Below are 25286 nucleotides of genomic sequence, written 5' to 3' on the forward strand. Positions count from 1 at the left end.
GGAGCATGGTGAATGAGGCAGTGTATGTGGTGGAATAGGTGTCAGATATTTGTCAGATTACCCCAAAACCAGTCATAAGGGTAATTTTCTTTTTTAATTTTGAATGAATAAGCTTTCCATTGATGTTTGCTTTGTTAGAATAGGACAATATTTAGCCGAGATAAACGTTTTGAAAATCTGGAATCTGAGGCTGAATTTTTTTGTTGTTGAGAATATCGCCGTTGAAATTGAAGTCCAAATGAAGTCTTTAGCACACATACTGTATTACTAATGATGAATACATTTTTGTTATATTTACAGTAGGATATTTACAAAATATCTCCATGATACATGGTCTTTACTTATATCCTAACTGTGGGTTCACACCAGCCGCGTTTGAGGCGTCAAAATCGCGTCTACTGCGCCTAGTTTGCCGCTTGAACAGTTTGAGTTTACTCGCTTCATTTGCACGTGAAATTGTAGTCGTCGATGCATTCAAGCGGAAATCCGCGTCATGGGAGGGGCTTCTGCGACTCTGCTTGCTTCCTGTAATCACTACTAGAGCAAGCTCCTGATTGGCATGTCTTTCTGCCACAGTTCAAATTTTTCATCTTGTGCATTTGCCGCGGCAACGATCAATTCGCGCCATTCCCTCGACTCTACCGCGTCGCGCTAAACGCCTCATTCGCGCCACAAGACCTCCAGACGCACATCAACGCGTCTTCACATTGACTTAACATTAAAATCACTCGCGCTTGATGCCTCTCCCGTGGCTGGTGTGAACGCTGCATAAGGATTTTTGCCATCATTTTGACCCATACAATGAAATGTTGGCTATTGCTACAAATATACCCGTGCGACTTATGACTGATTTTGTGGTCCAGGGTCACATATTGTTAAAGCAGACCCAACAACATCATGCATTATATTTTGGCTATAAGTACTCAATTAAATTTTTTAGAAAATGATAGTTTATGAAACCTGCATTGACCAGAATATCCTAGCAGCCCACAGGCATGTTAGCATCTGCAAAACATTTTCTCTATGATGTGATTGTCAATAAAGGACAGTCAGTCTCGGTAATGATTGTTTCAGTCATGTTTGGTGGCTGAATATAGCATAACAAGATGTCTGCCTGTGCTGGGTTTCTCTCAGATGGCAGGATTGCATTAGAGACCCAGGCTGGGTCTCGTTGGAGTCCCAGGAGAACCGAATTTTCTGTCATTCTTTTCTCCTTGCACAGTGCTTACTAATCCCTCAGACAGACAAAGCCGAGCTGACAGGAACTACTGCTTCTGCTGGTTGTGTGATCGTAATATTTGCTGCTATTTTAGTCGGTTTCTGCCGTGAGGTAGGGTTGTGAGGGTTTTCGAATGTGTCAGATACTTTTCCAAGCTTTTCAAATTTGAATACCGGTTGGTCATTTGGTAGTTTGAGCTCATCGTGACTGGTGAAACTTACCAGTTATTTGACCAATGAAATTACAGTGTGGTGCTACAGTTATATATTAGAATGTGAATATTAATAATTGTGGCTAAAGGATGCTGTAGGATTTCCACTGGGCATCAAGTGATGACACGTTACCGTAATTGTTTACCATACAACGAAATTCTCCAAAAACCGAAACTTCAAAATTGTAATAATATTACCAAGGACATGACAACTTGACAGTTTTAAAAATGCCTAATAAACAGCAAAAGTTTGGTTTGTAGTATCAATAATCTATACATGTTTTGTTTGCACCAGTATCTCAACATACAGTAAAGAACATTGTGGTTGGTACACGACTATCCTGTAGTCTGGGTCATATTTTCCTCTACCTTAAGTTGATTTGTGTTTTTGAAGATGAGGGCATGTCATGTGACCTGACCACTTTGACATCTATCCAAGGTTGATAGAGGTCAGAAAAAAAGGTTAGGGTTAGGTTAGGGTTAACCTAACGCTAACGGTCAAATAATGGTCCCAAGCTGTCATTATGGCAAAAAGTTCTTAATATGGTACTAATAGGAAGTCTTTACACTGCAAAAAATGGCTTTCTTACTTAGTGTTTTTGTCTTGTTTTTAGTACAAATATTTAAAAATACTTTATTTAAGATGCTAAAAATCTGCCAAAGAAAAAAACTCGAACTTTTTTCTTAAACACTTAATTCAAGAAAAAATAGCTTACCCCATTGACAGATTATTGTTTTTACTAGTTTTTAGACCAAAAATATCAATTTAAGTGATTTTGTGCTTAAAACAAGCAAAAAAATCTGCCAATGGGGTAAGCAAAAAATCTTAAAAATTTTTCTTAAACCCTAAATTCAAGAAAAATTCAAGAAAAATGTGCTATATTATATTTGTACTGAAAACAAGACAAAAATGCTAAGAAAGTCATTTTTGCAGTGTAGGTGCAAAGGTGTACTTTTTGAAAAAATTGTCAATTTTGACCATTATTTCTGATAGTGTAGTCTAGTGACACACGGATTTAAATCAAAATTGAGTTTCCATCATAGTGTTTGCTCCGTAATGCCGAATGCATCCTAACCGCATGATTATATAGTTGCGTTTTATCATTATTTCCCCCCGTCCATGAACCTATTAGAACAGGCCCACAGCCAATTTTTGTGACACAGCAATTTGAGAATTACTGCTTTCATCTTTTTTTTATGTATGCATTCATATAATTTCCAACAGTTATGGAAGATGTGAGGTATAATGGTGTGAAGTAGTGTAGATTCCCATACTTATGTTGTCGTGAGGTAGTTTGCAGTACCCAGGACTATTACAGAATCCTGCAGTGATCGATTATCAGCAAAGGGAGAACAGACTGCATGTGCCTCTGCTTGGCAATACAGCCTCTTGTTTTGAATGCAGCCCCATTGTACCCCCGAAAGATAACATTTGAGAGCCGTTTACCCGTCTGCCCTATGAGTACTCCTGGAGAGCCGCTTCATCCAAAATCTAGCATGCCAGCCAAAACCTGGTCCAGTCTGCTGTATCGTATGACATGATTACATCATGTTCACTCCCCAGGGCAGTCTTAATGTGCGACATGCTTGGACTTTAACGCGGTTGCCTGTTTGAAAGCACGCTACATAACTGCACTGCATTCACGCCCATTGTTTCACTGTACACGCTGCTTTCCCACTCAAGAGTTTTTAATAACTTTAGCTCAACTGGCAAGCATTTGTTTGAAGGTGATTTCGAACAGTGAAACACTTATGGGTTGTTTCCGGTTTAGAGCATGGTGCTTATGCCAAAACAGCATTATGCATTTTCACAGTATTAGTGTGCTTGCATTTGACCATAGCAGTAGTATGGAGTATTATCACAGTTTGTATATCTCTCCACCAGGGGGACCCCTGCCTGGCAAGAGTGAGCCGACAGATACGATGTTAGTACTGCCCACTTTGCCCAACTGGTATTACATAATGGCAGGTGGAGGTGCCATCTTGTTCCTGGTCGTTGTCGTCCTCATGGCCGTCTGTTGTCGACGTCTTACGGCCAGAAGGAACCAACCCACAATGGCCTACTACAGCCCCCACAATGCACATTACCCAAACGGTGGTATGCACCGGTCCGGGGTTACACCCAAGTTGACTGTGTGGGTTGAAAAGGGAGATGGAAATTCCTACTGGTGAGAGACCCGGACTGAGGTTTAGAGGTTTGCTTGAAAAGAGACCTGAAGAGTTGGTTATCGGAGGTGCACTTTCTCCTACCGTTATGGTATCTTTCCTTAACATTGGATGCCGTGTCGGATGTATACCAAAATGAGGCCAACGGTTCGTTTTTCGGTTTCTTGTTTTCTTCTTCTTTCTGTGTCGGATACTGACTGTTTGGGTCATGGAGTCTTACTGGTGTGCTCAGCTTGTTTACCACGAAATCACGAAAGACAGCCAGGCTGTCTTACCGGCTGCCTGGAAGAACCTTCGGAGTGGATCTGAATCCAACCTTACGATGGGCGCCAAGCGGATCTGTTGCCAATGACCTTAATCACAGGCCCAAGACTGAATTTGATCAAGTGTTCTGTACTGACGTTAAGTCATTGTGATGGGTCAAGAGTTGTATTGAACATGCTACGTTTGCACTTTGATTAGTCCCCGAGTTTGATTACGAATACCTCTTAACCTTATTCTAGCAGAACATGGGACCTTTTCCGAAAGAGTCGATGCTTAAGACGAGAGGATGTTTTCTGATAAATGAAAGCATAATGTGCTTTAAGGACCTCTTACAATGCAAGCATGATATCCTTAGTAAAAAGAAAGGGTAAGGGATTGCCAATATGCTAAAAAAGGTAAGGCAGATTTTTGCATGTTAACAGCTTGAGTTTTTGAGTTAGATCTGATGAACGGATCCACCTGATATGAACGAATCTCACAAAGCCCATGCCATGCAAACACAGTGAACATCGTCTTAAAGTCAAAATCGCCAACTGTCTACTTATGTTTCTGGTCTTCATCAGTGCATGTTTTTTTTCTAAAATGATTTCAGGATGATGTTAACCAATAGCCAAATTGCTTTAAGCTTTGATTTAACCCTTGTTGTTGATACTACTATTCACAACAAATGGTTGACTTTAAACAGTGTGGTACTATATAAGAGATGGTGCCACTTTGAGATAAAAGAGAATCGTGAGTGAGTCTTTAACTTGATACTTTTTAAGTTCTTCTTTGTGTCCCACATTTTTGGCCAAAAAAGCCCTGATACTGCATAGACGTGTGTTATGCTGAGCAAACGCTTGCTGGTGTTAGGGGTCCAAAAACAAAGACAGCTGTGTCCCTTCCTTGTGTCTGTGGGATGAGGAAGCACCGGGGTGGGAGTGAACTTTGTCTAGATATCCACACATGGTAGCAATTTCGGTTCAGGAGAGATCAGCAATGAATGGTGTCCAAGAAAAGCATATGGTTTTTGACAGCTATATGGATTCATATATTAAATTGAGTTGTCATTTGAGTAGATAATAATCAGTTCTGTATTGGGACAAGGAAAGGATCATTACAAATTTAGTGGTACCATGGTAAAGTAATCATTTTACAGTATATACATATATACCGTGATCGTATATTCCTATACCACGGTATTTAAATGGTAATTCAAAGAATATATTGTACTATCAGCATTATAGTTGTGCCCAAAAACCATAGCTTCCCCAAAAAGTACTTAAAAGTACCAAGCTACTGCCATTGTATTGTACATGGTATCATGATACTATGTGCCATTAGCCTTTTATGTGCATCACTGCTGTGAAATTTTAGGCATAGTACCATGGTATTTTTTTAAAAGGACTGTACCACCCATCATAGTAATTTGGACATCTACCATTTTTTTGGACATGCACCATGATTGTTTATGATTTTTGGAAGTACCACCAGTGTTCAAATGATGTCAAAGATTATGGGGGTCCCCTAGCAAATTAGTTCCCTCAATGCTTATAGGAGGTCCAGGACCACTCCAGCCCCCCTCAATTCGAACTCTTGAGTACCACATCTCATACGTTATGTTAGCGTGGTATTATTATGGTACCATGTCAAAAAACATTGTTCATGTTGCCTGAAAGCATAGTTCACCCAGAAATTGAAAAGATGAGGGAGGAAAGGATGGCAAAATTTTAATTTATTTTAAAGTATAGAGAGGTCTTCTTGTTCACATGTATAGTTTTGAGTTAGAGAATAAAGAAAAGAATAAGGATGATGGAGAACCTTGGCTCTTAGGGGTTTTTAGCCCTATTTCCTAATGCCTGGTGGTAAGAGATGTTTTGGCACCGTCACGCAATGTGCTTTTAAAGCAGCCACTTTATCGCTCCGTTCTTCCCTAAACCGTGATCACACATTCTTTCTCTTAATATTCTTTAATTAGTTAATGGACCAGATACCATTTATTAAAGCTGCTGTAGGCGTTTCGGCCCCCACCCTGTACCTCCTGTCAACTCTAGAAACTGCATTAATGAGCGCAAGTGCTCTCCGGAGACCTGCGCCTGTACCGTGCGTCACCCGACCGGGATTAATGCCAAACTGCCATTCTTCTCTGCCCTCAAATGCGCCATTTACACAACACTGTGAATATAGTGAAACAGGACTGCGTTTAACGTTAGCGCCCCTGCGGATGTGTCCGTAAATCGAAATGACTTCTGAGCTACTTTTATATACGGGTGTCGTAGAAGACCCGAAGTAAGGTGGGCTTCAGACAGGCAGCTCGCACATCGATTTCTTCGCCTTCAGTCTCCAACTCAGTCATTTTCGGAACAAAGCAGCGCTGTTTCTTAAAGCCATTTGAAAGTTATGGGCCTTTTATCTTACCGCAAAGCTTGCTGAAGAGATGGTGATTCTTATAAAACAAACTATGAATTTAATCACGTTGAAAATAATGATGAGGACGATAATGCACTTAGCTTTATTGGAAGTACCTTCTAACTGTGGTCAGCCTATACCTCAATAACTTTGAAATTAGTAAATTGTTTAAAATGCGAATGTGAACAGAATATTTTTGCTTGTATGAATTTGTGTCTTGAAAACCTGCTTTTAAAATGTGACAATAAAATCTTATTTTTCTAATCATCCCCTTTTATTAGACCCATTTCTTTCATCGGTTCATCAATAATAGATACTGCATTTGTCCTGTGTGGTGTGTTTTGTCTGTACTCTGTATTTATGGTCCTTAATGACATTTATTTATCAACCTAAGGTACAAAACATACTCAATACACGGTTTTGTGCATTGTTGGGTTTAAAAATGTTTTAGACCGCAATTCATTGCATTTGGATTATGCAATGCCACAAGGAGAGGCATTAAGTCTATGCTGGGTTTTCTCTTTCAAGTCAACTAATTACTTAGTAAAACTGTCGACATGTTGGTGGCTAGCTACCTGAATAATAACAAATCTTAATGCCTTAACCTTATGTACAGTATAATATGACTGTGTGCTAGAGGTCTTCTCAGGTCTAAAGAAATCTGATCCAAATCACGTTTTACCCAAATCCGAGGTGCATAAATTTTTTTTTTTAAAAGACCTGACCCGAGTCAAACCAGAGAAATGTAGACCCGAGTCCGACCCAGTGCAATTTTTTTACCCAAATGTAAACGGCATTGACGTGTGCGCAGTCTGCATCCTCGCAACCACCAGTCAGACAGAAAGAAACCCCGTTGGCCTCACAACCAATTTGGCCCGCTGCTCCATTCATTTTATTTGTTACCTGACGACAACACCAAGGTAACTGCTAAAATTTGCATTTAAAATTGATTGACAGGTCTGGCTTAACAAAAATAAATCTACCGCCAGCCACACGAAGCCGCAAGCGGTATTGGCAAACAGATGAAGGGTTGGAAAAGGACTCGATGCACACACGCGAGATAGTTCGGGTCTTCACTGGTCCGTTCGGCAAAAACACATTCATTTTAAATTACCAAAGACCCAGAAGGCTAATATTATACTCGACCCGTGTCCGAGGCACCTGTAAAACTTTTAGATCCGAACCCGCTCGGGTTGGACCTCGGGTTTTTGGATCCAAGTGGACCCTTGAAGACAGTATGATATGATTAGGTGCTTGCTGGAGGAGTATTGAATATGATGAAGAAGAAATATTTGTTACATTTTTTTTATTTGAGCACAAAACACATGATGTCATATTAAATTCTTAATTTCAATAAGGTCTCTCTGTTTTTATCCACAGTTGAAAAAACTGACATTGGAAATGGTCGTCTCTTCAACAACAGGGACCACATAAATGCAGGTCAGTTCTTATTAACAAAATACATGTCAACATTAAGCAAAACATTTCATAATGAGAGTTTTGTGTGTTTTTAAATGATAAATAAATAGATTTTAGAAGATAAAAATATTTGAACACTTTTTGACCAAACATGGGTGTACATCGGTTTTGGTGTAGTAACTTTGTTATAATACTTTGTTGTGTAATGCAATAAAATTAACTCTGCAGTATACACTGTAGCAAAATATATGTTTGTTCAACTTAAAAAAGGAAGTAACCTGATTGCCTTAAAAATATAACTAATAAAAATGGTGTAAAAATATTTATATCATTTTTATATCAACTAATATTTTTAAGTTGAATTAACAATTTTTCTACATTTTGCATTGTTGCAAAGCAACTTTACAGCAAATACATAAAATGGAAAATACAGAAAAAAGTAAAAATGAAATGCAAAAAATATATCACTGCACATTTTTCATAATACGTTTGTGGTGGAGTTTTTTTTTTTTTTTGAGGTTTCATCCCTTGCATTTTAAATGCATTATAAAGCTAAGCGAAGTTCGCACACATTTATGACATCATTAAAATCCCATCATCTTATCATCATGCTTTGGCACAGCATAGATAGATCTCCACAGCATCTATCGGCTTTATCCATATAAACATTATGGATAAAGCCGACGTTACATTGTGTATGTGGGTGCACGTACGTGTTTGTTCTGACTCGCAAAGCCCTCACCCCGCATTCGGCACGCAAACAAAAAAACATCTCCTGTTATCAGACCTTCCGTTCCCTCCCTGCTCCTATCAGCCAGTTGGAATTCACCGTGCTCATAAAGATGTCTTTGTTTGGCCTTTTCATTGACTGTAGAAAGACAAAGATGAGTTAATTACCCAACCGAAATCTTATAGACCGTCAGCCCCCATCCCTACGTCTTCCTTTATCAACTTTCCATCTTTTTCTCATTCATATTAAACATAATGAGATCTCTGTTTAGCTTACGCTACATAGTCTGTCAGTCACCTCAGACCCATTTGGTGAGCAAAAGGTAAATTTGCTTTAACAAAATGCAACAGATATCAGTCAAGTAGCTCAGCTGGTGTGAGTTTTGGCAGCCCAATTAAACCAACTGTAGCCTTGAGCGGGTCACGGGGTGCCACAAAAGAGTTTAGGGCTTTGTTTTGTCAGCTGTTACTACAAGACCAGACCATTAGTTGGTTATGTGTTGTTATCAATAGGATTCAATGCTGAGCTGAAGGAAAACAAATACAAATTGGGTGTGATTTAAACAAAAAACACAGTACTTTGATATTTACCGCAGTGTTTCATTATTACCATAGTCACATTGTATTGAAAGGTTCATCAAGAAACATTAAAGATACCCATTGTACAGTAATACCATGCTAATTTAATATTTACTATGGTATTTTATTATTATCATATTCATACTTATAGGGTACACCAAGTTACATTAAGGTAAACCATGGTAATACCATGTTACTTTGATATTTACCAGGGTATTTCAAAGTAACATGGTATTACCATATTAATTACCATATTAATGTGGTATTGAAAGGGTACGTCAAAGAAATCTTAAAGAAAACAGTGGTAATACAACGGTACTTTGATATTTACCAGGGTATTACATTAGTACCATAGTAATTTAATATTGAAAGGGTATGTCAAGAAACATTAAAGAAACCCATGATACAGTAATACCACGGTACTTTGATATTTACTAGGGTATTTTGTTATTACCATATTCATGTGGTATTTACAGGGTAAGCAGGGTATTTCATTATTGCCATATTCGTATGGTGTTTACATTATACGCTAAGTTAAATTTAAGAAAACCATGGTAAACCATGGTACTTTGATATTTACTGGGGTATTTTCTAATTTCCATAGTCACATTGAATTGAAAGGTACATCAAAAAACATTAAAGGAACCCATGGTACAGTAATACCACGGTACCCTGCTGAAAAAAACAATAAAACCATTACAGAAAATTCTACTGGTTTTATTGGGAATTTTATTGGTTCTAATGGAATATGGCCCACAACACAATGTATTGGTTTTATGTTGGTCTCTAATGGTATGTATTGGTTCTCTCTATTGGTTCTAATGGAACATGGCCCAAAACACACTACAGTGTCGTGGTTTTAATGGTAAAAAGCTAATGGTTCCTATTGGTATTTTAATGGAAACCATTAGAATTTTCTGTAATGGTTTTATTGTTTTTTTTTTCAGCAGGGTACTTTTATATTTACTAGGGTATTTCATTATTAACATATTCATATGGTACTTATAGGGTGGCCCAGCCAAATTACATTAAAGTAAACCATGGTAATACCACGTTACTTTGATATTTACCATGGTATTTTGTTATTACCATATTCATGTAGTATTTACATGGTAAGCAGGGTATTTCATTATTGGCATATTCATATGGTGTTTACAGGGTACGTCAAGTAACATCAAAGAAAACCATGGTAAAACTATGGTACTTTGATATTTACTGGGGTATTTCATTATTTCTATAGTCACATTGTACTGAAAGGGTACATCAAGAAACATTAAAGAAAATCGTGGTACAGTAATACCACGGTACTTGGATATTTACCAAAGTATTAAATTAATATCATAGTCATATAGTATTGAAAGGGTATGTCAAGAAACATTAATGAAACCCATGGTACAGTAATACTACGGTACTTTGATACTTACTAGAGTATTTCATTATTATCATATTCAAATGGTACTTATAGGGTAGCCTACGCCAAGTTACATTAAAGTAAACCATGGTAATACCACGTTACTTTGATATTTACCAGGGTATTTCGTTATTCCCATATTCATGTTGTATTTACATGGTAAGCAGGGTATTTCATTATTGCCATATTCATGTGGTGTTCACAGGCTATGCCAAGTAACATTGAATAAAACCACGGTAATACCACTGTACTTTGATATTTACCAGAGCAATACATTAATAACATAGTCATATAGTATTGAAAGGGTATGTCAAGAAACATTAATGAAACACATGGTACAGTAATACCACAGTACTTATTTACTAGGGTATTTTATTATTACCATATTCATGTTGTATTTACATGGTAAGCAAGGTATTTCATTATTGCCATATTCATGTGGTGTTCACAGGCTATGCCAAGTAACATTGAATAAAACCATGGTAATACCACGGTACTTTGATATTTACCAGAGCAATACATTAATAACATAGTCATATAGTATTGAAAGGGTATGTCAAGAAACATTAATGAAACACATGGTACAGTAATACCACAGTACTTATTTACTAGGGTATTTTATTATTACCATATTCATGTTGTATTTACATGGTAAGCAGGGTATTTCATTATTGCCATATTCATGTGGTGTTCACAGGCTATGCCAAGTAACATTGAATAAAACCCAACATGATCTCACAAAGTTCCGTGGGATAGTCGCGGAGTTTTGTGCTCGTTTTTCCGTGGCATTCTCACGGATCTGCGCATTTTTCCGTGGCCCTGCTGCGGACTGTCGTTTTCCGTGGCATTCTCACGGATTGGTTACTCAACTGTTTTTTCCTATTTCTAAACCATTTTCGCTTTGGTTTAGGGTAAGATTTGGTGTTTGCGTTAGTATGTCACGTTAACTATTGGTTTATACTATTTTTTCTGATTAATTATTTTATATTTTCTAAACTTTAAACAATTGTCGCCTGCCGTTGGGGTTAGAGTTGGGTTTGGGTAGGGATGTCATTTCATGTAAATCTAACCCTAAACCAAAGCGAAAATGGTAAGAAAATAGGACAAAACAGTTGAGTAACCAATCCGTGAGAATGCCACGGAAAAAGACAGTCTGTAGCAGGGCCACGGAAAAATGCGGAGATCCGTGAGAATGCCACGGAAAAATGAGCACAAAATTCCGTGACTATGCCACGGAAATTCGTGAGATCAGGTTGATAAAACCATGGTAATGCCACGGTACTTTGATATTTACCAGAGCAATACATTAATAACATAGTCATATAGTATTGAAAGGGTATGTCAAGAAACATTAATGAAACACATGGTACAGTAATACCACAGTACTTATTTACTAGGGTATTTTATTATTACCATATTCATGTGGTATTTACAGGGTACACCAAGGAAACTGAAAATAACCATGGTATTATATTTTAGAAAATGTGGAAATGGCATTTTGAACTCAATGCCATGGTACTACCATGGAATCCTGGACATGAATCCTGCTTTTTTATTTCAGTACCACGTGTCCTTTATTCTAGTATCTGATAAAGTTCAGGTGTGTGATGGTTGTGAAGTTACCATTCTTTCCTCTTTCCACAGGTCTCCAGTTTCCAGACTGTAGCACCGCCGAACCTCCATCAGATCCTCCTGTGACACGTGTGATGGACAAGGGCAACACATGGCTCTACTCACTTGACCCCATTCTTCTAACCATCATCGTCATGAGTTCGTTGGGTGTTCTTCTCGGTGCTGTTTGCGCAGGTCTCTTACTCTACTGTACCTGTTCGTACGGCGGCCTGACGTCACGGTCCTCCACCACGCTGGAGAACTACAACTTCGAGCTCTACGACGGCATCAAGCACAAAGTCAAGCTCAACCAACAGCGCTGCTGCTCCGAGGCCTGAGGAAAACAGTCGAGGAGATACCAAGTATCCTACGATGACCTCAAAGTGACCTAGTTTGACTCTTTAAAAAGAGCGAAGCCTCATCTCTTAGTATTCTTGGAATGCATGTCCATCTCAGTTGGAGAGCTCTTGAACATCTCCAACCAGTCGCACTTACACGGATCTACAGCTGCTGCCAAGTACTCGGTCTTTCACTGGATTCCATCGAGAGTGGAGGTGTCTAAAAAAGACTGAAAAGATTGCCAGGGCTCAGTCTCAAAATAAATGTCAACACATATCAATGTTTTGCTATTCCAAAAAGATGAAACGTTATCGGCTTAGATTTCTACCAGGTCTAGTTTGTAAAACGGGAGACCTGTGCAGGCAGGACTTTTAAGCCAAGTCTTTCCCAAATGTGTGGCCTAGGATGTGATGTATTGTCTTTAAGGACTCTGATGGCTTTATTGTTTTCTCCTCGCAAAGGGGTTTGGTAGCCCAGGGTAATATTGTGTGTTTACATCCCTTTGCTTTCGTCCGACCATTTTGTGTTTCAGTCTCTGTGGAAAAGTATGGGAGATTAAGGGAAACCCAAGGGTTCTTAGATTTAGTTTTAGGCAGTGTTTGGTGGATCGTGTTCAGAAAATAGGCACAGCACTTGTTTGAAATGAAAGGATTTTGTCGGTGCAACCTATGGATTGCCGAAACTCGTAAAAATGAGACAAAGACTACCAGGTTGAAGGGCTGAAAAGTGGGAGCTGCGAATTCGGTGATGGGTTGAGGGATTAAAGGGGTTTAAAAGAAATTTCTTTATGTTCACCTTGGGCATGTAAGAATACTTAGCTCAAAAAAGTTCAGGTCCATTGCTTGCACTTTGTATATGTTTATTTTCTGAAATAGCCTTCAACTTTCTTGTGCCAATTCCAGAAATGTATGTGCTAATTTTTTTGGTCAAATCGACCTCTTGACGTTTTTTTTAAGGGCAAAATTGCTTGCTGGGATGTGACGTTTCACTTGTTCTTCTTAAGGCCCAAACTTTAGGTTGAAATGTTGAAGAACGCCAATGCATTCAACCACAGAACTTTCACGTTAGCTCCCCTTTGGTTTTCAGTTCCTGAAGAAAGAAAGACAAATGTTGTAAATCTATCAACTCGCTCAGTTCAGATTCCTTAAAATCACACATTGTTCAAATTGATGATCAAGTTGCAAACAAACAAAGCATAGTAAAGCTTTGTTGTTATCCGAGTCTGGGATTGTTAGAAATGACTTTAAGGCACCATGATAGGTAAGCATGGTGTGATGTTTCTACTACTGCCAGACTTTTTTGATCCATTTACGTACTACATCTCTTTTTAAAGACCCTTGCTACTTGACCCCTGGACTTTTGCAAGTGCCTTGGAGCTGCCCTGGTCCAGCGTCTGCTCTGGACCTTAACGAAATAAACTGCTTTTGGAGCTTTTGTCTGTCTTAACCACTCAAAATACTTGAGAATCACGGCACTGGGTAGATTCCAGTCACTCTTTGGACACTTTGTACAGAAAATGTGCTTTTTATGATGATGATTATTGTTATTATGATTATTTAATAAAGGATTGATAACATGTTGGGTGCAGTTTGATTCCAAGATGAACATTCCAAGGTTTTACTGCCGGTCTTAAATTTCAAAGTTACTGGATTGTTAAACGTGTTAATGGAAGTATTTGGCTGTGCTTAATGTGCATATTGTTTTCCATTGTTTTGTACAAGAGTAGTACATAACGTAACTCCAAGAACAACAAGAGTCTTGGCATCTATCTACAGGTGGTCAACATATTCAGTCTTCTATTACACATCAACATATTCGGTCCAACTGTCTCTCTCAACAGTCATGTCTGCTGCAGTTGCTCTCATCTCCCCATGGGCTCCCATTAGTGTGGACCTTCAGTCGCATTCATTTAGGAGCTCACGACATCAAAGCTTTGAAATGCCTTACTGTTACACCCCCTAAAGTCTCCTTCATCCCTCCACCATTTAGTCACCATTAACTGTTTCTCTGCCTACTGTATCTGCTCCCTACAATTAGAGGAAACTGGTGCCGTTTCATTCAATAACGTTACGCCTTAGAAGATAATTTAAAGACCAAATATTTAAAGTCCCCATCATTTCAAAATGGGATCTTAGGCAATCAATCCATACACTGCAAAAAGTGATTTTCAAGAGTAAAATTCTTAGTATTTTTGTCTTGTTTCCTGTAGAAATATCTAGGAGTTCTTAGATTGAGATGCTTTGTCTTGATGAGAGAACGACCCAGGAAAATGGGTCTAGTTTTTAGACCAAAATTTCAAATGTATGTGATTTTGTGCATAAAACAAGCAAAAAAATCTGCTAATGGGATAAGCAAAAAAATCTTGAACATTTTTATTAAACACTAAATTCAAGAAAAATTACCTTACCCCATTGGCAGATTTTTTGCTTGTTTTATGCACAAAATCGCTTAAATTTGATATTTTTGGTCTAAAAATTGGACTTGTTTTCTTGGTTCGTTTTGCTCATCAAGAAAAGCATCTTAATTTAAGAATTTTTAAATATTTTTACTGAAAACAAGATAAAAATACTAAGAACATTTTTTCTTGAAAATCTTTTTTTGCAGTGTAGTACACTGTTTAAAATAAACATAAATCAGGAAACTTCTAGACATCGGTTGCACATGATTAAATTGTGTTTTCTTAAAATGAAATTAACATTAATTAAATTTAGCTTCAACATGATTGAATCAAGTTTTATTTAAATGAACTTGTCTACATAATTAAATTAAATAAAGAAAAATGATTACTTAATTTAATCATGTGCAACCAAAGATCTTTTCAGTGTAGATTAAGAACCATTTTCAGCTGAATGGTTCAATAAAGAACCTTTACCATCCGAAGAACCTTTACCATCCGAAGGACCTTGTGATTAAAGGTCAATAAAAAGGTATAAAAGAAACGGCTCTTCTAAGAACATTTGACTGAATGGTTCTTTGAGGAACCAAAAATCGCTATGAAGAACCTTTTAAGCACCTTTTTTTTAAAAGTGTAGCTTCAAGCCATCTAAATGCTGGTGTGGAGCTGCTGACTAACAAACTTTTAGCAAATACATGTTTAAAATTGATTGTCTTTCTCTTCTGGGAAATTGATAAAAAATATTGATGGCTGAGCAGCTTGTACATATTGTTGTCCATTAAAATACTCTGCAATCCAATTTAATTAAATGCATTGCAGTTTTTCATGGCTGTGACAAACTATTCATTTATTTTCATTTTTGGCATTTGAGAACAGGAAAATGATTTTGAAATATAACAAGCTTGATTTACATGATGTCTAACCACACACATCCCCAAAACCAAAGTTTCTCTATTTAAATTTCTTTCTTAACTTTTTATAGTCTTTAAAACCTTTTACAAAGAACCTTATGTGTAACTGAAAGGTTCTGTGGATGTTAAAGGTTCTTTATTATACAGCTCGTTGGAATGCTTGATTCTGATTGGCTAGTTTCGACATTTGCAGATTTGTTATTCCCATAACCCCCGCAGAAAACTAATGCACGTCAACCCAGATGCTATAAATCATTTTGACAGGTACAGTTTAATATTGCACAAAAATGAAATATAAATATTTCTAATAAGGTTTACAAATGATTTAACCAAATAGTGTGTTCGTGACATTTGAACGTCTTGACTTATCCTAAAACTAAAAGTAAACAGGCTTTTCTCGTGGAAGGTCTGCATTCATTAAAAATGAGCAAATAAAATATTTCAAATTAATATTGAATGCTCCTTACCTTACTTATGAGGTAAATAGCTGCTTAATAAAGCGGGATAATGTACAGGCAGCCGGTTGTTATCGGAAAATAAGCCCAGTGTGATACAAGACTCGACTGTCGGGGCTTATTTCTGTGATAACAACCCGCTGCCTATACATTATCCCTTACTTATGAAACCACAAAGCCCCACACATAACCATTATTTTCAAAAGTGCATGCCCACAAAGTAAAAACCTGTTTTGTATATAGCTCACATATAAGACAAATCAATGATTTTATTGACTAGCATGAAGTTCACTGGCAAATACATTAAAACTTTTCATTGGTTGATGAATTGCACAATTAATGCCATGCAAACAACAGAAGCATCTCGATTGGTAGCTTTGGCCGGTTTGTAAAACCAGGAAATAACTCCAAGGAGCCCGGCCGTCGGGCTCTGCTATTCCACCGAAATTATTCTAAACTTTTGTAAATGTTGTGTCCCTCCCTGTCAGATTGAAATCTAATTCTCCGTTGGGACGGCCCTGACGAAGATCAGAGAGCTTTTCTCTTTCTCAGTAAGCCGGACTTTCCATCAAAGCTCAGCCGCTGCTTGCTTGAAGCTCAAAGGTGATCAGCATTTGAAGGAGGCACGTTTGAGGCCACACGAAGAAATATAAAGCGCACACGGTTAATTCATCTCCAGAGGAACCGAGGACAAGTTGACAAATGATGTTGGTCTAGAAGCACACCACTATATTCCCTGTTGGTTATTGAGTATGGTGTCAGTTTTGATGTGAATGCTTTGGGATGTTTAACATCTCCATAGAGCGTAGGCTTTCATGTCACTGACGTTTATGATTTTAGCAGATGCTGTTTCATAGCAAGGTCAGCCGCAGTTGGGTTAAAACTCACTTTACAGTCTACAGTAGTTTATGACCGTAAGCATACGGAGGTTGCATTTGTGGGCTCCATACGTCATACTTAGAATATTAACAATTATAAAGTTGACTATTGTTCTTAGTTCATTGTAAATTGTTGTAATATGCCTATGGCTTGTGAATGTAATGCTTAGTTAACTAAAATAAACACTCATATGTCTTGATGATGTATGGAACCTGCATGCGACCTACGTAGGATGCAGCCTTCCGTTTGAGAAATGGCTTATATGAGTTTAAAACCCAAATATTGAGATTTAGATTTATGCTGTGTTCCAGACAACTCAGATATTTCCCACATCAAACGCGAAAGTAAACGCCGTCGAATATCTGAACTCGGGAGACTGGGGTCTCTGCAGAACAAAAAAGGCGTTTCCCAATTTTGGGGCGTTTTCAAACTGAAATAGGTGTTAAAAAATAATGATGTGTGGCTTTTTAGGGCTTCCGTACTTTTTAATTGGATGGTTAAAAACGCCTAATCCCAGTTTGAAAACTCCCCAAAATTAGGAAATGACCCTTTTTTGTTCCACAGAGACCTGTACTTCGAACTCGAGGGAGATCCGATAAACCCCATCCTTAGTGAGACGCGTCATTTGAAATCATGGACAAGATGGCGGCCAGCTCTTCGCAGTCTTATATCCATGAACAACTTTTTTAAAAATCAGTAGGTAATATGTATGAAACCGAACGTTAAAATATTCAATAACTGCTTTGCCATAATTGGCACAGGAACACGAAAGGTTGGTCGGAGGTTGGACATTTAAACTGGGATGTTCCAACCTTCGGCTTCGTCTGGAACGCGGCATTACCGTGAAGTTTTTAAATGCGATTTGATGTCTAATTTTAAACCACCTCCGGACCCTCACAGTCACTAGTTGGACTAACAATACAATGTCGATTTTCTCTGCCAGCGATGCAAAATTTGCTGATTCATCAAACGCTTCTTCGACTTCGATGCGATTCGATTAATTTATTGGTATTTATATATTATGTGCCTAGTTAAGCAGTTACAACACATGTTTAATAACTTACAAACCGTTATTAAAGGCGTTTCCCAATTTTGGGCCGTTTTCAAACTGAAATAGGTGTTAAAAAATAATGATGTGTGGCTTTTTAGGGCTTCCGTACTTTCTAATTGGATGGTTAAAACGCCTAATCCCAGTTTGAAAACTCCCCAAAATTAGGAAATGACCCTTTTTTGTTCCGCAGAGACCTGTACTTCGAACTCGAGGCAGATCCGATAAACCCCATCCTTAGTGAGACGTGTCATTTGAAATCATGGACAAGATGGCGGCCAGCTCTTCGCAGTCTTATGTCCATGAACAACTTTTTAAAAAATCAGTAGGTAATATGTATGAAACCGAACGTTAAAATATTCAATAACTGTTTTGCCATAATTGGCACAGGAACAGGAAAGGTTGGTCGAAGGTTGGACATTTAAACTGGGATGTTCCAACCTTTGGCTTCGTCTGGAACGCGGCATTACCGTGAAGTTTTTAAATGCGATTTGATGTCTAATTTTAAACCACCTCAGGACCCTCACAGTCACTAGTTGGACTAACAATACAATGTCGATTTTCTCTGCCAGCGATGCAAAATTTGCTGATTCATCAAACGTTTCTTTGACTTCGATGCGATTCGATTAATTTATTGTTATTTATATATTATGTGCCTAGTTAATTACAAACCTTAAATATATAACATGAACATTTAATTAAACTCTTTGAAAATGGCACAATCTCTGTCCGAACTGGAACATTTACGACAACAAACTAATAAAAAAATTACTTTTTAAATAAATAACGAGGAAAAAATGTCACAAAAATCAAGCTTGTGATGGCAACAGTCAAAGTCTTTCAGTATTTTGTGCCAAAATGTGCAATAGTTACAACCACTGAGGTAGTTGTAGAAAGAAATTTACTTTGCTCACTTGCTGACACTAGCAGACCAAAATAAACGAAAATTTGCACTTTGGCGGAAATGTGTAGATTGACGTTACGTCAAGGAATGAGGATGCGGAGAGTGTCAAAATAAAGCTACCTCATATCGATATTTTATGTGTGGCATTAATGCATCATACCATTAAAAATGAAATCGATGAATCTGTCACCCTTTTGAAAAGCACACCTTTGCACCTAAAGAGTTCATACTAGTACCTCAGAGGTATACTGGTACCATAGTTGTATCTAAATGGTATGTAGGTATATTAGGACGTTTTGCCCTACTGACAGCTTTGACCATTTTTGGACCCCCCCCCCCCTAAAGTGTATGGACTCCATGTTTTGCTTTAAAGGAACACGCCCACATTTTGGGAATTTAGCTTATTCACCGTATCCCCCAGAGTTAGATAAGTCCATACATACCTCTCTCATCTCCGTGCGTGCTGTAACTCTGTCTGACGCAGCCCCCGCTAGCTTAGCTTAGCACAAAGACTGGAAATGCATGGCTCCAGCTAGTATACTGCTCCCAATAAGTGACAAAATAACGCGATCATTTTCCTATTTATGTGTTGTGATTTGTATAGTCAAACCGTGTACAAATAACAAGGTGATATGAGACACAGCGATCTTTTAACAGTATACATACTGAGAACTATATTCTCTGAAGACGAAGCACTGCCGCATGGGCGGAGTGATCTGCTCGCAGCACACGAGAAGCCCCTGGTGAGGAGCAGAGAGTTCGGTCAGAGTTGTGCAAGTCACTCCGCCCATGCGGCGGTGCTTCGTCTTCGGGGAGTGTAGTTCTCAGTATGTATACTGTTGGGAGATCGCTGTGTCTCATATCACCTTGTTATTTGTACACGGTTTGACTATACAAATCACAACACATAAATAGGAAAATGATTGCGTTATTTTGTCACTTATTGGGAGCAGTATACTAGCTGGAGCCATGCATTTCCAGTCTTTGTGCTAAGCTAAGCTAGCGGGGGCTGCGTCAGACAGAGTTACAGCACGCACGGAGATGAGAGAGGTATGTATGGACTTATCTAACTCTGGGGGATACGGTGAATAAGCTAAATTCCCAAAATGTGGGCGTGTTCCTTTAACCATTTACATTTATGCATTTGGAAGATGCTTTATCCAAACTGACTCATGGTGCATTCAAGTAGAGCATTTCTCCCTATGAATCTAATCCACAACACAATGCTTTACCAAATGACTTAAAATTCATATCGAACAAATCTAACTTCAGGGTTGGATTAAAACTAGCACTTTTTAACATTTTTATACCATTCTGCTCAAAATCTTTGGTTTTTCCAGTATCGGAAAAGTTGGCAAGATCCCATTGTGATCGGCATAACAGAAGTACACGAATTAGTTAACCACTCCTCCTTCACAAAACATTGCAGGCAGATGTTTATATTTTAACCCAGATTCCCACATCCATTTTTTTCCTATCTTAAGCAGCGCTCAGGCCTTCCCTACGGCTCACTCATGAGATTGTGGGAAGCCCTCCCAGAACGGCAGCCCACCTCTATCCTCGGCCAGCAGCTGAAAACCCTTATCTGGGTCAGCGGAGTGGGTGGTGAGGGTTTGTGTCTCCACCGGATCTACAGTACTCTCCGCTTCAGACCGTGACAACCAGACCTCCTGCTCTCTGCATCTTCATTATTAACAGAGCAGGAAATCAGCTCTGGATATAAATAAGCACAACAACTGAATTAGAAAATGACATCACTGGAAAACAATATATTGTAGAAGATGAAGACAGTTTTTATAAACAGTTTATTGTGGGAAATGGGTAAATAATCAGAAGACTGCACTAAAGGGATACTTCACCCAAAAATAAATTTTTTTATTTTTAAATAAAAATAAAAAACGTGTATACATTTCCTTTTTCTAAATGGAGATATTCTGAGCAATGGTTTCGAAGCACCATTTGCTTCCAAAGTATTTTTTCCTACTGTGGTGCTCCTGCTTCCTGCTTGATTACAAATATATTTGTGTTACAAAAATAAATTTATATAAGGTATGTACATTTTCATTTTTTGTCTGAACTACAAAATAGCACCAATAAAATGACTATGATCCTACAATTTCTTGTTTTTACTAGTTTTGGTCTCGAGGCCGCTTTCAAGACCAACTTTTGATAGTCTTGGTCTTGTCTCGGACTCGTCTTGGTCTCAGACTCAGTGGTCTCTGGATTTTATTTCAAGACCATAAAAACTTCTTGCTTTAAAAGCAATTATTGACTTATTTCTTATTTGATTTCTTTTGTTACTCTTGTGCCATGTGCCGGTAAGAGATGAATGGGGGATTGTCCAAAAAAAATCTGTCAACAAAATTAATAAAAAGGCCAACATTATCCAAGATGTAATACCATCTATTTGTTGGTGGTCTTGGCCTTGTCTCGGCCTTGACTGTGTTTGATCTCGGCCCCTCAAAGTCTTGGTCTTGTCTTGGGGCCTCATTTTTAAAATGTTGCGTAGGAACCATGCTACATTTGATCTTACGATCATTTATCAAAAAATGCGTAACTGTAATTCATAAACCGAACGTACGCGTAGAAAACGCACGTACCCCTTTCTTTCAGATGTGAAATCTATAAATCACTAATGATCTTGAACTTGTTTGCAGCGGAGCAGTTTCAGATCTCTGCCTTTAAACGATGCATAATTAATGTCATTGACACATAAAATAGCGCATGTCAATGTTTAAACCCTTTTCGAGCAGCAAGAATACTTATATTTCTAAAAACCTGCAGCAATTAGACAAGCAAAAGTGCGTACGTCTGCTCAGACCCTGACGTGGCGCTAAGCACTTTTCCACGTTAAAGACAGACTTTCTAAATATGGACTTTGCCGTGGATTTTTGCGTATACGCACACTTTACGATCCAATTTGTGCGTACGCACGCTTTATAAATGAGGTCATATAAACAGCTCTGGTCTTGACTTGGTCTCAACATCGTCTGATCTTGGTCTTGTCTCGGTCTCGACTACCACACTGGTACTTACACTACATCTAGTGCACTATAGTATGCTATAGTGTCCTTGTATGGCTCAGGGTAGCGCACTGTGTTATCAGTGTAAAAGGTCAGGGGTTCGAACCAAGGCAACACATGCTGATAAAGAAATGTGTAACTGCAAGTCGATTTGAGTAAAAGACAAATGCATAAGTTGAAATGTAAATGTAATACTTACTTTTACATCTGTCTACCTGTTTTGTGTCTTTGTGTTTTATGATGACTTCGCCAAATGCTCAGCACAGACACTTTAAATGAAATGGACATTCGTTTGTGCAGTGATTTCCTTTAAGTGAAAATCATGTTGCTAAGCATTACAATGTTGATTTGCCATGACAGTCTGGTTTGAATTAAGCAATGCTCTGTAGGCTAAAACAACTAATGTGAAAGAAGAATATAGTGTTTATGTGTCATGCGAGTGTTACCGCTTGAATTATGTGTGCACTGAACTGAATCAGACCCAAGACACTAAAGAGACCTGAGAGTTCATGAAAGTTTATGATTAAACTTTTACTGACAGATTAATCTCACTACCATACAAACTCTTGGCCCGGTGTCATGTTTTTCTGCATTCTCTTCAAAAGTAAAAGTTAAAAGTGATTTTCCTTAAAAATTACCACTGCTAAAGAAAATTACTTTAACACAATCTGATGTGTAAAAACATGCAGATGTTGCCTGTTACCCTGATTTGGCTCCGTTATGTTTAACATGCACAACGTGTTAAGATCAATAAAAATTAACAACATCTCACTTCTGATCTCACTCCAGATTCAGAGTAACAATCCAAGACGGTCATAATGAGCGCAAAACCAAGAAAAGTTTTAAATCAGACTCAACAATGAGTAAAACAACACAGCATTTTGGGTTGAAACAACCAAGCTTAGGTTAAATAGCATTTAATCCTTACCAAAATTCAAGAGGTTAGTACAACAGTATTTACACAACACTTCAACAACTTTTTATAATACATGAAAACATTATGGCAGAATTATTTGGTCTTTATTATGAGAAATCACAAAACACAACACATTTTATTCAATAGAAAGGTAATAGAAAAAATATAGCAAATTTTACTATTTCTGGTAACACTTTACAGTACAGTACAGTACACAAAATACAGTTTTTGTTAACAATTAGTAAATGGATTAGCTAACATGACCTAACAATAAACAATACTTTTACAGCATTTATTACAGTACAGTAGTTCATGTTCATTTCGGCCTTACTAACACTGCAAAAAATTACTTTCTTACTTATTTTGGTCTTGTTTTCAGTAGAAATACCTAAAAAATCCTAAATCAAGATGCTTTTTCTTGATGAGCAAAATGACCTAAGAAGGTGAGTTTAGTTTATGGACCAAAAATCTAAAGTTTGGGTGATTTTGTGCATAGAACAGGCAGGGGGATCTGCCAATGGGGTAAGCAAAAAAATCTTGAAAATTTTTCTTAAAACACTAAATTCAAGAAAAATTCAAGAAAACAGTGCTTACCCCATTGGCAGATTTTTTTTGCTTGTTTTATGCACAAAATCACTTAAATTTGATATTTTTGGTCTAAAAACTAGACTTATTTTCTTGGGTCATTTTGCTCACTAAGAAAAAGCATCTTAATTTAAGAATTTTTAGATATTTTTACTGAAAAAAAGACAAAAATACAAAAAATTAAATCAAGTTTAGTAAACTTAAAAACAAATTTTGCACATGAAGGTTTTGCGTGAGCACATGAAAGTTTCACGTGAGCACATGAAACTAAACTTTAGATTTTTTTACTACAATGTCACCTTAGGGGCTCGGTAATACGGTGCTTAAAACAAGCAAAATTATCTGCCAATGGGGTGAAAAAATTCTGCTTAAATTAAGTGTTTAAGTACTTATTTTTAGATTTTTTTTCTCACCCCACTGGCTGATATTATTGCTTGTTTTAAGCTTAAATTTACTTAAATTGTATATTTTTTGTCTAGAAAACTAGACTTATTTTCTAAGGTCATTTTGCTCATCAAGAAAAAGCATCTTAATTTAAAAATTTGTAGATATTTTTACTGAAAACAAGACAAAAATACTAAGAAAGTCATTTATTGCAGTGAATACATTTATAAAACCAATCATCGTAACTGTTAACATTAATGAATGCACCATGAACTAACATAAGCAGCCTAACTATATTCACATTAACTAACATTAACAAGAATTAATACATGTTGAAAAACTATATTGTTTATTGGTTGTTTCATGTTAGTTACTAATGTTTCCTTACTGTGAACTTTTACCCTATTTCTATAATTAAAAAAAAAACTGACATGCATAGTACAGGTACTGTAACAAGGTCCTGTTTGTGAAGCCAGCGAAGCTGTGTTTATGGAAATCTGTCATAGTGTGGACTGAATAAAAATGCAGGTAGTAAACACAGCAGGCACTGTAGATATTGAAGTATGGAGAGATGAAAATCTCCAGATAAGCTTAGAAAGATTTAAACTTCCGAGTCTGTAGTCTGTCTAAACTATGACTGCCAGATAAATCCTTTTGTTAAGTAACAAAAAATCTTTTTACCTTGCAAAACGAGAGAGATAAAGACGGAAACAGACATGTCTCCTGAATGAAGTGGGTCCAAAAAGAGCAACAGATTCAAAACAGGGAAATATTCAACAAAACCCTCCACGCTACATGGAACAAAAGCCCGGTAATAAAAAATCTGCAGTGCAAGAAATGTTCTCATATTCGACATCGGACACAATGCAGTAAAATTAAGATTCAGGTCTCTCTAAGAATGTTATCTTTCACCAGATAAGCGCATGAAATATCTTTTACTGCACAACACGCAAACACATCCAGAAATAGGCTACACACAACAGTCACAATCTCTAACAATAAACAGCAGAATCCGCTGCACAAATATTCTCAATATCCGCTCTTTATTTTGGAAGGCGTTGTCGTGTGTCATAGGTTGGATCCCATGGGTACTCAAGCAAATATCTGTTGGGAAAAACTGTCCTTATTGAGTAGTATGTTTGCTATATGCTATTACACAAGTATCTTTAAAGTCTGTGTAAAGTCATTTCATTAGAAACATATTGCTGAAACATGTTACAAAGACTGTGAACTATGCGTAGTACTGAATTGCATTAATAGATCGTTAAACAGTTTTTTCACATTTTCGTATTCAGGATTATTTGTGCGGTGCAAAAACGGTGACTTGATGACACACTGGAGGCACCGAGCATGGCCCCGCCCCTAACACAAGCGCGCATCCCTTGAATTGCATTGTTAGATCGTGAAACAGTTTTCCACATTTATGTGTTTAGGATTATTTGGGCAGGGC

At 37.6% G+C, this 25286-nt stretch overlaps 1 protein-coding gene across 2 annotated transcripts in view; it reads left to right on the plus strand.

Annotated features, from left to right (window-relative positions):
• The window catches only part of nrp2a (neuropilin 2a), a 92513-nt gene extending 78601 nt beyond the window's left edge, over nt 1–13912 (plus strand). Inside the window, exons 16-17 of one of the 2 annotated variants that reach the window (XM_055206149.2) lie at nt 7629–7688; nt 12031–13912. In XM_055206149.2, coding sequence (XP_055062124.1) covers nt 7629–7688; nt 12031–12335 — 365 coding nt within the window. In that variant the 3' untranslated portion in view covers nt 12336–13912. Of the gene's footprint in view, nt 1–3315; nt 6516–7628; nt 7689–12030 lie in introns of those variants that run through there. The other variant, XM_055206150.2, reaches the window with a different exon arrangement.
• Nucleotides 13913–25286: the final 11374 nt, after the last annotated feature.

The sequence above is a fragment of the Misgurnus anguillicaudatus genome, chromosome 3, assembly GCF_027580225.2.
Source record: "Misgurnus anguillicaudatus chromosome 3, ASM2758022v2, whole genome shotgun sequence".
Taxonomy (NCBI): domain Eukaryota; kingdom Metazoa; phylum Chordata; class Actinopteri; order Cypriniformes; family Cobitidae; genus Misgurnus; species Misgurnus anguillicaudatus.